The sequence below is a fragment of the Scyliorhinus torazame genome, chromosome 25 (genome assembly GCF_047496885.1).
Source record: "Scyliorhinus torazame isolate Kashiwa2021f chromosome 25, sScyTor2.1, whole genome shotgun sequence".
Classification (NCBI taxonomy): domain Eukaryota; kingdom Metazoa; phylum Chordata; class Chondrichthyes; order Carcharhiniformes; family Scyliorhinidae; genus Scyliorhinus; species Scyliorhinus torazame.
The window spans coordinates 44,813,437-44,828,117 of NC_092731.1; the positions used below are offsets into that span (position 1 = coordinate 44,813,437).

The 14,681-nt window shown below is 53.4% G+C and overlaps 2 protein-coding genes across 2 annotated transcripts in view; one reads left to right on the forward strand and one right to left on the reverse strand.

The window, feature by feature from the left end:
- Positions 1–14,681, forward strand: part of LOC140402256 (integrin alpha-X-like) — an 815,908-nt gene that overhangs the window by 86,794 nt on the left and 714,433 nt on the right. The window lies entirely within an intron of this gene.
- Positions 1–14,681, reverse strand: part of LOC140402226 (basic phospholipase A2 2-like) — a 126,988-nt gene that overhangs the window by 10,932 nt on the left and 101,375 nt on the right. Inside the window, exon 3 of the mRNA XM_072489855.1 lies at positions 2,042–2,148. Coding sequence (XP_072345956.1) covers positions 2,042–2,148 — 107 coding nt within the window. The remainder of the gene's footprint in view (positions 1–2,041; positions 2,149–14,681) is intronic.

The window sequence follows — 14,681 nt, forward strand, 5'->3', positions numbered from 1 at the left end:
GAGGATCCAGCCCGGGGGGTCCCTCAAGGTGGCCTGGCCAGTGATCAGGTCCCACCCATCTGCGGGCGGGCCTGTGCCGTGGGGGCGCTCCTTCCGTCCGTGTCTGCCCCTGTAGGGCTCGGCATTGTCGGCGCGGAGAGGAACCTCCCTGCGCCTGTGCAGGAACACACCGGACAGTCTGCGCAGGGGCGGAACTGCGCAGGCGGTTCTGCACATGCGGCAACTCGCGCTGGCCCCTCGCCGCCAGTTGGCGCAGCGCCAAACCTTCCGGCGTCGACCGAGACCCCGGAAGTGCAGAGGATTCGCGACCCACACCGACCAACCTTCGGGACCCACACCGAGCGACCTTCGCGACCCACACCGAGCGACCTTCGGGACCCACACCGAGCGACCTTCGCGACCCACACCGACCGACCTTCGGGACCCACAACGACCGACCTTCGGGACCCACACCGAGCGACCTTCGGGACCCACACCGACCAACCTTCAGGACCCACACCGAGCGACCTTCGGGACCCACACCGACCGACCTTCACGACCCACACCGAGCGACCTTCGGGACCCACACCGAGCGACCTTCACGACCCACACCGAGCGACCTTCGCGACCCACACCGACCAACCTTCGGGACCCACACCGAGCGACCTTCGGGACCCACACCGAGCGACCTTCGGGACCCACACCGAGCGACCTTCACGACCCACACCGAGCGACCTTCGCGACCCACACCGAGCGACCTTCACGACCCACACCGAGCGACCTGAGCGACCCACACCGAGCGACCTTCACGACCCACACCGAGCGACCTTCGCGACCCACACCGACCAACCTTCGCGACCCACACCGACCGACCTTCGCGACCCACACCGAGCGACCTTCGGGACCTACGCTGTGAGGCCTCTGCCCTGAGACGGACAGATAACCAGGGAGGCCTCCAAAGGCCACGGTGCAGGAGTCCTCTGGTTGGGGTGAGCTCGGCTGATCACCTGCCCTCTGCAGTGGGGCAGCGCTTCTGAGGAGTGCCAACACCTGGTGGGCATCGGATTTATCTTGACCACGCCCATCTTGATTAACAAGGGGATTAATAAGGGGCAATGGGGAGAAGGCAGGAGAATGGGGTTGAGAAACATCTCAGCCATGATTGAATGGCGGAGCAGACTTGATGGGCCGAATGGCCTAATCCTGCTCCTATATCTGTATCCCCTTGATGATGCAGCTGAGGTATGAGGGTGTCCAGGGGGGGGCGGCCTGGGGGGGCTCCCAGATGACCAGAGGCCTTCTGAGGGTTTGGACACAGGCAGCAGGGGTCTCTTTCATTAGGGGGCCTCTGGTGAGGGGTGTCTGGTGGGGGTGGAGTGGGCAGGCCTTGCATTGTGGGGGGTGGGGAGGGTGACCCTCCATTGGACTTTGGGGGTAACTCCCGGAAAGATTGACCCCCTTGGCCCACCGTGAGGCCCACCACATCAGGGCCACGCTGGTCAACACCTGCACTAATTCCTGCCCCCGTGATTCCCGGCACAGAGGACCGGAGAATCCCGACGATTCGGAGAATCTGGGGCACAGCCCAATAATAGGATGCAAATAAATCTTAATGACCCATTCACATTCTCCCGCTGGTGCCCGTCGGCGATCCCGTTTTCTGCCCGCGCTGGATTCTCCGCTGCCCGCCGCTGGTAGCGGATTTCCCGATGCGACGGAGAATCCGGCCCTTAGTCTCCCAAACGGAAAGTTCCGGGCCTGGTCTCTTGAGCATTCCCAATTTTAATCGGTTCACCATTGGTGGCCGTGTCTTCAGGTGTCTGGGCCCCAAGCTCCGAAATCCCCTCCCTCCACCTTTCCGCCTCTATTGAGACATTCCTTAAAACATCTTTAACAAAAGCTTTTGGTCAGTCACTTTGGATGTTTCATTACTCTGAAGGCACCACATAAATATAAGTTGTTGTTGTACTTTACTGATGTTGAACTATTGGGGGAAGGGAGAGGTCAGGGGGTCAGAGCAACTTCCCGAGGTCAACATCGGTTTTGTTTGGTGTTAACTTACCGCACTTGGGAATTCCATTTTCACAAGTTGAACGGTACCTCATTAAAAAGTGAGGACATCCCATCATTCCAGCTTCTCCATAACAGTCATCGTGAACTTGACAGCATCTGAGTGGGTGACAAACAAGAGCTATCATTTCAGATGTAAGTTTTTCACGGAGAGACTGAAACTCAGTCAGGGGCTTAATGATTCCAAACAAGCCTCAGATTGGGTTCCCAACTCTGAAGAATTGTCCTGGAGTTTTCAGGAAGTAAAGATGAATCCTCAGGGAACTCATTTCACATAACTGAGGGGATAGGGTCACTGCAGCACTTTAACAACATGGTCTTCTCCGATTTTATTTCAATGCATTTGATCATTGGAGAGAAACTGGGGGTGGGAGGGAAAAGCTGTTTCTGAAAAAACACCCAATCAGATGACAAAGAGTCTGTTCACTTTCCAATTGGTTTGGAAAGGTGGGCACCCCGAGAGTGGACATCTCAGACCAATGGCAGCATGGAGGTGGGATGTTTGAGGCGGGAGGTTACATAATGAACAATCCAGGAACATTCTTGGTATTGACATCATAGAACATAGAACATAGAAAATACAGCACAGAACAGGCCCTTCGGCCCACGATGTTGTGCCGAACCTTTGTCCTAGATTAATCCTAGATTATCATTGAATTTACAGTGCAGAACGAGGCCATTCGGCCCTTTGAGTCTGCACCGGCTCTTGGAAAGAGCACCCTACACAAACTCAACACCTCCACCCAACAGCTGTATAGAACCTTAGTTAGGCCACACTTGGAGTATAGTGTTCAATTCTGGTCGCCACACTACCAGAAGGATGTGGAGGCTTTAGAGAGGGTGCAGAAGAGATTTACCAGAATGTTGCCTGGTATGGAGGGCATTAGCTATGAGGAGCGGTTGAATAAACTCGGTTTGTTCTCACTGGAACGAAGGAGGTTGAGGGGCGACCTGATAGAGGTATACAAAATTATGAGGGGCATAGACAGAGTGGATAGTCAGAGGCTTTTCCCCAGGGTAGAGGGGTCAATTACTAGGGGGCATAGGTTTAAGGTGAGAGCGGCAAGGTTTAGAGTAGATGTACAAGGCAAGTTTTTTACGCAGAGGGTAGTGGGTACCTGGAACTCGCTACCGGAGGAGGTAGTGGAAGCAGGGACGATCGGGACATTTAAGGGGCATCTTGACAAATATATGAATAGGATGGGAATCGAAGGATACGGACCCAGGAAGTGTAGAAGATTGTAGTTTAGTCGGGCAGTATGGTCGGCACGGACTTGGAGGGCCGAAGGGCCTGTTCCTGTGCTGTACATTTCTTTGTTCTTCTTTGTTCTAACACCAAGGGCAATTTTGGACATGAAGGGCAATTTATCATTGGCCAATTCACCTAACCTGCACATCTTTGGACCGGAGCACCCGGAGGAAACCCACGCAGACACGGGGAGGACGTGCAGACTCCGCACAGACAGTAACCCAAGCCGGAATCGAACCTGGGACCCTGGAGCTGTGAAGCAATTCTGCTATCCACAATGCTACCGTGCTGCCCTTAAGAACAAATAAATCTACACTATATCATTTTTCCGTAATCCATGTACCTATCCAATAGCTGCTTGAAGGTCCCTAATGTTTCCGACTCAACTACTTCCACAGGCAGTGCATTCCATGCCCCCACTACTCTCTGGGTAAAGAACCTACCTCTGATATCCCTCCTATATCTTCCACCTTTCACCTTAAATTTATGTCCCCTTGTAATGGTTTGTTCCACCCGGGGAAAAAGTCTCTGACTGTCTACTCTATCTATTCCCCTGATCGTCTTAAAAACCTCTATCAAGTCGCCCATCATCCTTCTCCGTTCTAATGAGAAAAGACCTTGCATCCTCAACCTTTCCTCGTAAGACCTACTCTCCATTCCAGGTAACATCCTGGTAAATCTTCTTTGCACCTTTTCCAAAGCTTCCACATCCTTCCTAAAATGAGGCGACCAGAACTGTACACAGTACTCCAAATGTGGCCTGACCAAAGTTTTGTACAGCTGCATCATCACCTCACGGCTCTTAAATTCAATCCCTCTGTTAATGAACGCGAGCACACCATAGGCCTTCTTCACAGCTCTATCCACTTGAGTGGCAACTTTCAAAGATGTATGAACATAGACCCCAAGATCTCTCTGCTCCTCCACATTGCCAAGAACTCTACCGTTAACCCTGTATTCCGCATTCATATTTGTCCTTCCAAAATGTACAACCTCACACTTTTCAGGGTTAAACTCCATCTGCCACTTCTCAGCCCAGCTCTGCATCCTATCTATGTCTCTTTGCAGCCGACAACAGCCCTCCTTACTATCCACAACTCCACCAATCTTCGTATCGTCTGCAAATTTACTGACCCACCCTTCAACTCCCTCATCCAAGTCATTCATGAAAATCACAAACAGCAGAGGACCCAGAACTGATCCCTGCGGTACGCCACTGGTAACTGGGAACCAGGCTGAATATTTGCCATCCACCACCACTCTCTGGCTTCTATCGGTTAGCCAGTTCGTTATCCAACTGGCCAAATTTCCCAATATCCCATGCCTCCTTACTTTCTGCAGAAGCCTACCATGCGGAACCTTATCAAATGCCTTACTAAAATCCATGTACACTACATCCACTGCTTTACCTTCATCCACATGCTTGGTCACCTCCTCAAAGAATTCAATAAGACTTGTAAGGCAAGACCTACCCCTCACAAATCCGTGCTGACTATCCCTAATCAAGCAGTGTCTTTCCAGATGCTCAGAAATCCTATTCTTCAGTACCCTTTCCATTACTTTGCCTACCACCGAAGTAAGACTAACTGGCCTGTAATTCCCAGGGTTATCCCTAGTCCCTTTTTTGAACAGGGGCACGACATTCGCCACTCTCCAATCCCCTGGTACCACCCCTGTTGACAGTGAGGACGAAAAGATCATTGCCAACGGCTCTGCAATTTCATCTCTTGCTTCCCATAGAATCCTTGGATATATCCCGTCAGGCCCGGGGGACTTGTCTATCCTCAAGTTTTTCAAAATGCCCAACACATCTTCCTTCCTAACAAGTATTTCCTCGAGCTTACCAATCTGTTTCACACTGTCCTCTCCAACAATATGGCCCCTCTCATTTGTAAATACAGAAGAAAAGTACTCGTTCAAGACCTCTCCTATCTCTTCAGACTCAATACACAATCTCCCGCTACTGTCCTTGATCGGACCAACCCTTGCTCTAGTCATTCTCATATTTCTCACATACGTGTAAAAGGCCTTGGGGTTTTCCTTGATCCTACCCGCCAAAGATTGTTCATGCCCTCTCTTAGCTCTCCTAATCCCTTTCTTCAGTTCCCTCCTGGCTATCTTGTATCCCTCCAATGCCCTGTCTGAACCTTGTTTCCTCAGCCTTACAAAAGTCTTCTTTTTCCTCTTAACAAGACATTCAACCTCTCTTGTCAACCATGGTTCCCTCACTCGACCATCTCTTCCCTGCCTGACAGGGACATACATATCAAGGACACGTAGTACCTGTTCCTTGAACAAGTTCCACATTTCACTTTTGTCCTTCCCTGACAGCCTATGTTCCCAACTTATGCACTTCAATTCTTGTCTGACAACGTCGTATTTACCCTTCCCCCAATTGTAAACCTTGCCCTGTTGCACGTACCTATACCTCTCCATTACTAAAGTGAAAGTCACAGAATTGTGGTCACTATCTCCAAAATGCTCCCCCACTAACAAATCTATCACTTGCCCTGGTTCATTACCAAGTACTAAATCCAATATTCCCGCTCCTCTGGTCGGACAATCTACATACTGTGTTAGAAAAGCTTCCTGGACACACTGCACAAACACCACCCCATCCAAACTATTTGATCTAAAGAGTTTCCACTCAATATTTGGGAAGTTAAAGTCGCCCATGACTCCTACCCTATTACTTCTGCACCTTTCCAAAATCTGTTTCCCAATCTGTTCCTCCACATCTCTGTTACTATTGGGGGGCCTATAGAAAACTCCTAACAAGGTGACTGCTCCTTTCCTATTTCTGACTTCAACCCATACTAACTCAATAGGGTGATACACCTCGAACTGCCTTTCTGCAGCTGATATACTATCTCTAATTAATAATGCCACCCCGCCACCTCTTTTACCACCCTCCCTAATCTTATTGAAACATCTATAACCAGTGACCTCCAACAACCATTTCTGCCCCTCTTCTATCCAAGTTTCCGTGATGGCCACCACATCGTAGTCCCAAGTACCGATCCATGCCTTAAGTTCACCCACCTTATTCCTGATGCTTCTTGCGTTGAAGTATACACACTTCAACCCATCTCCGTGCCTGCAAGTACTCTCCTTCGTCAGTGTTCCCTTCCCCACTGCCTCATTACACGCTTTGGCATCCTGAATATCGGCTACCTTAGTTGCTGGACTACAAATCCGGTTCCCATTCCCCTGCCAAATTAGTTTAAACCCTCCCGAAGAGTACTAGAAAACCTCCCTCCCAGGATATTGGTTCCCCACTGGTTCAGATGCAACCCGTCCTGCTTGTACAGGTCCCACCTTCCCCAGAATGCGCTCCAATTATCTGAAGCCCTCCCTCCTACACCATTCTTGCAGCCACGTGTTCAACTGCACTCTCTCACTATTCCTAGCCTCGCCATCACGTGGCACCGGCAACAAACCAGAGATGACAACTCTGTCTGTCCTGGCTTTTAACTTCCAGCCTAACTCCCTAAACTCGTTTATTACCTCCACACCCCTTTTCTTACCTATGTCGTTGGTACCAATGTGCACCACGACTTCTGTCTGCTCACCCTCCCCCTTAAGGATCCTGAAGACACGATCCGAGACATCCCTGGCCCTGGCACCCGGGAGGCAACATACCTTCCGGGAGTCTCGCTCGCGACCACAGAATCTCCTATCTATTCCCCTAACCATTGAATCTCCTACAACGATTGCTTTTCTATTCTCCCCCCTTCCCTTCTGAGCCCCAGAGCCAGACCTGTCCGTGAGGGCCTTCCCCCGGTAGGTCATTCCCCCCAACAGCATCCAAAACGATACTTGTTTTGAAGGGGAACGTCTACGAGGGATCCCTGCACTGTCTGCCTGTTTGTTTTTTTCCCCCTGACTGTAACCCAGCTATTCTTGTCCTGTACCTTGGGTGTGGTTACCTCCCTGTAACTCTTCTCAATCACCCCCTCTGCCTCCCGGATGATCCGAAGTTCATCCATCTTCAGCTCCAGTTCCCTAACACGGTCTTTGAGGAGCTGAAGTTGGGTGCACTTCCCGCAGGTATAGTCAGCGGGGACACCAGTGGTATCCCTCACCACCCACATCCTACAGGAGGAGCATGCAACTGGCCTAGCCTCCATCCCCCCTTACCTGACAGAAGAGAGCTGCCCTGTGGACTAACTAGATCTCCGCCCTCCGACTCTGCTCCCAGTCAGCTACACTTTCTGTAAACTCCTGGCTCTCTTCGCACTCTTTGCGGAAATGTCAGAAACAAAATGAAAGGAGCACCTTACCCCCTCCTCACCTAACTCCCTCGGTCACCAAACTCTTACTACAACACTCAAAATGCACCAAATCCAGCACTCCCTCGGTCACCAAAGTCTTACTATAGCACTCAAAAAGCACCAAATTCAGCACTCCCTCAGTCACCAAACTCTTACTATAGCACTCAAAAAGCACCAAATTCAGCACTCAGTGCAAACACTGTCCAAATTCAGCACTCAGTGCACTGTAGGGGATCACTTTTATACTGTGAATCTAGCGTCTGAAAACTGGCCTAATCCAATTAACTAATTAACAAGCTCCAGCTGCAAGTGCCTACAAGTAGAAGTTTGTTTAAAGCTGATTGAAAATTCACCTTCTTCTAAACCAAACAGCAACTTTTAAGTTAATTAACTAAATAAAAGAAAGACTAAACTTGAGATAAAAATGAAGCCTTATACTCCCTCGGTCACCAAACTCTTACTAGAGCACTCAAAAAGCACCAAATTCAGCACTCAGTGATTATTATCATCAAACGTTTATTTTGTGAAAGAACACGGAGCCCTGCCCACAACAAACATGGAGCCCTGCCCACAACAAACATGGAGCCCAGCCCACAACAAACATGGAGCACTGCCCACAACAAACATGGAGCACTGCCCACAACAAACATGGAACCCTGCCCACAACAAACATGGAGCCCTGGCCACAATAAACATGGAGCACTGTCCACAAACATGGAGCACTGCCCACAACAAACATGGAGCACTGCCCACAACAAACATGGAGCACTGCCCACAACAAACATGGAACCCTGCCCACAACAAACATGGAGCCCTGGCCACAATAAACATGGAGCCCAGCCCACAACAAACATGGAGCCCTGCCCACAACAAACACGGAGCCCTGCCCACAACAAACATGGAGCCCAGCCCACAATAACCATGGAACCCAACCCACAACAAACATGGAGCACTGCCCACAATAAACATGGAGAACTGCCCACAACAAACATGGAGCCCAGCCCACAACAAACATGGAGCCCAGCCCACAACAAACAGATGGAATACAATGTGGAAAAGGGTGAGGTTATGCAATTTGGAAGGAGGAATGGCGGCGTAGACTATTTTCTCAATGGGAATGTGGTGAATGATATCTGTATGCACATGTACCCTTAATGCGTAGTGAGGTACCCTCAATAACGAAGCTTAGAGATTAAATTGTAAAGAAGGCTTTATTAGACTAAGAACTATGTTAGAGCTGAGACAAGTGCTGACTGCTACACAGCCCATGAGACTCACAGATGGGCGGAGCCAGGGGCGGAGTCCCCAGGGTTCCATGCCCGGTCTTAAAGGGGACATCATCTTACATGATGATAAGGCAGTAACCGTTCATCACATTCACCCCCTGTTTAAAAAGAGTCCGGCGGGGGTGAAGTGCCATCATAGGTCCATCCGTCTCGGCGGCCGGATCGTCCTCAGCGACCTCCTCAATTCGGGCGGTGGTGCGGTGGGCACGGACGTCCCGGTTGAGGGCACATCCGGGAGCACAGCGGTCGGAGCTTCGGTCCGGGTCGGGGCAGGGGGACTAGGTAGGGCCGGGGGTAGCGGAGCCGGCGCCGGCGGGATGTGTAAAGGGGGGGTGTGGTAGGTGCTCACCAACAGGGGGTAGGGACGGAACGGGGTGTGTTGTAGGGGGCGCCGGGTCCTGCAGGGAAGCGGCGCGGGAAGGGGCGTCTGTGGTGGGGGATCCAGTGGGTGCCAGATCCCGGAGGGAAACCGTATCTTGCCTGCCATCGGAGTACTCCACGTAGGTGTAACTGGGGTTGGCGTAGAGCAGCCGGACTCTTTCGACCAGGCGGTCCGTTTTATGGCTCCTTGCGTGACTCCGGAGAAGAACAGGTCCCGGAGCCATCAGCCAAGGTGGAAGCGAGACCCCGGAGGTAGACTTCCTGGGGAAGACAAACAATCGGTTGTGAGGGGTCTCATTCGTGGCCATGCAGAGGAATGACCTAATGGAGTGTAGGGCATCGGGTAGGACCTCCTGCTAGCGGGTGGTTGGGAGATTTCTCGACCGCAGGGCCAGAAGGACAGCCTTCCACACTGTCGCGTTCTCCCTCTCCACCTGCCCGTTTCCCCGTGGGTTATAACTGGTCGTTCTGCTCGAGGCGATGCCTTTGCTGAGCAGATACTGACGCAGTTCATCGCTCATGAACGATGTACCCTGGTCGCTGTGGATATAAGCGGGGAAACCGAACAGGGTGAAGATGCTGTGCAGTGCCTTAATCACAGTGGCTGAGGTCATGTTGGGGCAGGGAATGGCGAATGGGAAACGGGAGAACTCATCGATCATGGTGAGGAAATACGCATAACCATTGGTGGACGGGAGGGGCCCCTTGAAGTCCACGCTCAGTCGCTCAAAGGGACCCGAGGCTTCACGAGCCAAACCTTGTCTGGCCGGTAGAAGTGCGGTTTGCACTCCGCATAGACTTGGCAGGTCCTGACCATGGCCTTGACCTCCTTGGTTGAGTAAGGTAGGTTGCGGGACTTGATGAAATGGACGAGCCGGGTAACCCCCGGGTGGCAGAGGTCATTGTGGATGGCTTGCAGGCGGTCATAGAACATAGAACATAGAACATAGAAAATACAGCACAGAACAGGCCCTTCGGCCCACGATGTTGTGCCGAACCTTTGTCCTAGATTAATCATAGATTATCATTGAATTTACAATGCAGAAGGAGGCCATTCGGCCCTTTGAGTCTGCACCAGCTCTTGGAAAGAGCACCATACCCAAACTCAACACCTCCACCCAACACCAAGGGCAATTTGGACATTAAGGGCAATTTATCATTGGCCAATTCACCTAACCCGCACATCTTTGGACGGTGGGAGGAAACCGGAGCACCCGGAGGAAACCCACGCACACACGGGGAGGATGTGCAGACTCCGCACAGACAATGACCCAAGCCGGAATCGAACCTGGGACCATGGAGCTGTGAAGCAATTGCGCTATCCACAATGCTACCGTGCTGCCCAAAGTTGGTGCATGTGCCGCGGGACAAGGCATCTGGGGGCTCGTTGAGCTCCCCTGGACGATACTTGATATCGTACGAGTAGGTGGAGAGTTCGATCCTCCACCTCAAAATTTTATCGTTTTTTATTTTGCCCCGTTGCGTGTTGTCGAACATATAGGCGACCGACCGTTGGTCGGTGACGAGGGTAAACCTCCTACCGGCGAGGTAGTGTCTCCAGCACCGCACAGCCTCCACAATGGCTTGTGCCTCCTTTTCGACTGCAGAGTGTCGAATCTTGGAGGCGGTGAGTGTTCGGGAGAAGAACGCGACTGGTCTGCCTCCTTGATTGAGGGTAGCAGCCAGGGCGATGTCTAATGCATCGCTCTCTACCTGGAAAGGGATGGTTTCGTCCACCGCGTGCATGGCGGCCTTGATGATGTCGGCCTTGATGCGGTTGAAGGCCAATTGAGCCTCAGCCGAGAGGGGAAAAGTGGTGGTCTTTAGGAGTGGGCGGGCTTTGTCCGCATACTTGGGGACCCACTGGGCGTAATAGGAGAAAAGCCCCAAGCACCGTTTGAAGGCCTTGAGGCTGCGGGGGAGAGGGAGTTCCTTAAGGGGGCGCATGCGGTCGGGGTCGGGACCTAGGACCCCGTCTTCCACGACATAGCCGAGGATGGCCAGCCGGGTGGTGTGGAAAACGCATTTGCCCTCGTTATAGGTCAGGTTAAGGGCTCGGGCGGTCTGGAGGAACTTTTTGAGGATAGCGTCATGGTCCTGCTGATCATGGCCGCAGATGGTGACATTGTCCAAGTACGGGTATGTAGCCCTCAAACCGTACTGGTCCACCATTTGGTCCATCGCCCTTTGAAAGGCGGAGACCCCATTTGTGACACCAAAGGGGACCCTGAGGAAGTGGAAGAGCCGGCCGGCTGCTTCGAAGGCAGTATAGGGGCAGTCTTTTGGTCGGATGGGGAGCTGGTGGGAGGCAGATTTGAGGTTGACCATGGAAAAGACTCGGTATTGGGCGATCCGATTTACCATTTCCGCGATGTGAGGAAGGGGGTATGCATCAAGCAGTGTGAATCGGTTTATGGTCTGGCTATAATCCACGACCATCCGTTTCTTCTCCCCGGACCGGACTACCACCACTTGCGCTCTCCAAGGGCTGTTGCTAGCCTCGATGACCCCCTCTCCCAGTAACCGCTGGACCTCTGACTTGATAAAAGCCATATCTTGGGCACTGTAGCGCCGGCTCCTGGTGGCGACGGGCTTACAGTCAGGAGTGAGGTTCGCGAATAGTGAGGGGGGTGCGACTTTCAGTGTCGCAAGGCAGCACACCGTGAGGGGGGGCAAGGGTCCGCCGAACTTCAGTGTCAGGCTTCGGTGGCTGCACTGGAAATCCAGTCCGAGCAGCAGGGGGGCACAGAGGTGAGGGAGGATATAAAATTTGAAACGGGTGTACTTGGCACACTGGATCGAGAGATCCGCAATACAGTACCCCGTGATTTGTACCGAGTGGGACCCAGATGCGAGGGCTATGGTTTGGGATGTGGGATGGGTGCGCAGGGAGCAGCGCCTTACCGTTTCAGGGTGGATAAAGCTCTCCGTGCTCCCGGAGTCGAAGAGGCATGCAGTGTCGTGCCCGTTGACCTGGACCTGCATCATGGAGTTCTGCAGGTGTTTCGGCCGAGTTTGATCGAGGGTGATCGCACCCAGTCGCGGGTAGTCGGAGTCGTAAAATGGCCGCTGCCGTTGGTCGCACGTGTCGGGTCGAGAAGATGGCCGCCGACCAGATGGCCGCTCCCATGATTCGCACGAGGTGATGACGTGTCAGAAGGGGGCGTGTCGGGTCGGTGCGCAGCAGCATTGCGAGGCCTTCGGGCCTGAGAGCCTGATTTTCCGGCCGGCTGTTCTTTGTTTTTCTGGCCCCTGGGTCTGGCCAGGCAGACCCTCGCAAAATGCCCCTTCTTCCCGCAGTCGCTGCAGATCGCGGAGCGGGCTGGGCAGCTTGGGCGTGGGTGCTGGCCCTGCCCGCAGAAGTAGCAAGGTGTGCCCCCATGGTGAGCGGGTCGCCGCGTGGCGCAGGCCTGTAACACGGGCGAGTCTGAGGAAGTCCGGGGGGGGCTGGCAGAGTCCGCGGGGTACGTACCCAAGTTATGTTTGGCCACCTCCAGCGAGGAGGCGAGCGTTAGCGTCTCCTGGAGGTCTTTTGCCCCGTTTTCGAGCAGTCGCTGCTGGATGTAGGTTGAGCGGATGCCGGACACGAAAGAATCTCTGATGTGCAGGTTCATATGGACTTCCCCTGTCACATCCTGATGGTCACAGTTCCTGGCCAGCGCGGTGAGTTTCTCAACAAACTCGTCGAGCGATTCCCCCGAGCGCTGCCGGCAGGTAGAGAGCAGATGCCGGGCGTGCACCTCATTGACGGGTTTGACAAACCGCTTGCGGAGCAACTCAATCGCTTCCTCATAAATCGTCGCCTTTTCGAGCGTGGCGGAGATTCTGTGACTCACCCGGGCGTGGAGTAGACGCAGCTTGCGTGGCCCCAGGATGGGAGTCTCTGCGGAGTCCAGGTAGGCCTCGAAGCAACGCAGCCAGTATTAAAAAATTTCCTTTGCCTCCGGCGTTCGTGCTTCCAGATTGAGCTTCTCTGGTTTTAGGCCTGCGTCCATCCTGAATCTAGTTTATCCTAATAAATTGAGGTACCCTCAAGAATGACGCTTAGAGATTAAACTGTAAAGAAGGCTTCATTAGGCTAATAACTATGCTACAGATTTGGACGAGAGCTGACTGCTATACAGACCATGAGGCAGGCCTTTATGTATCGCTCCCAGATGGGCGGAGCAAGAGGCGGAGTCCCCAGGGTTCCAAGCCTGGTCTTAAAGGGGACATCACCTTACATGATTATAAGGCAGTAAGTGTTCATCACACACGGACACACAGGGGACGGACACACAGGGGACGGACACACAGAGGACGGACACACAGGGGACGGACACACAGAGGACGGACACAAAGGACACGGACACACACAGGACGGACACACAGTGGACGGACACACAGGGGACGGACACACAGGGGACGGACACACAGTAGACAGACACACAGGGGACGGACACACAGAGGACGGACACAAAGGGGACGGACACACAGGGGACGGACACACAGGGGACGGACAGACAGGGGACGGACACACAGGGGACGGACACACAGAGAACGGACACACAGGACACGGACACACAGGGGACGGACACACAGGCGACGGACACACAGGCGACGGACACACAGGACACGGACACACAGGACACGGACACACAGAGGACGGACACACAGAGGACGGACACACAGAGGATGGACACACAGAGGGCGGACACACATGAGGCAGGCCTTTATGTATGGCTCCCAGATGGGCGGAGCAAGAGGCGGAGTCCCCAGGTTCCAAGCCTGGTCTTAAAGGGGACATCCCCTTACATGATGATAAGGCAGTAACCGTTCATCACACACAGACACACAGGGGACGGATACACAGAGGACGGACACACAGGGGATGGACACACACGGGACGGACACACAGAGGACGGACACACAGGGGATGGACACACACGGGACGGACACACAGAGGACGGACACAAAGGGGACGGACACACAGGGGACGGACACACAGGGGACGGACACACAGGGGACGGCCACACCGGACACGGACACACAGGACACGGACACACAGGGGACGGACACACAGGGGACGGACACACAGAGGACGGACACACAGGGGACGGACACACAGGCGACGGACACACAGAGGGCGGACACACAGGGGAAGGACACACAGGACATGGACACACAGCGGACGGACACACAGGACACGGACACACAGGACACGGACACACAGGACATGGACACACAGGACACGGACACACAGGACACGGACACACAGGACACGGACACACAGGGGACGGACACACAGGTGACGGACACACAGGTGACGGACACACAGAGGACGGACACACAGGGGACGGACACACAGGGGATGGACACACAGAGGACGGACACACAGGACACGGACACACAGGACACGGACACACAGGTGACGGACACACAGAGGTCGGACACACAGGACAC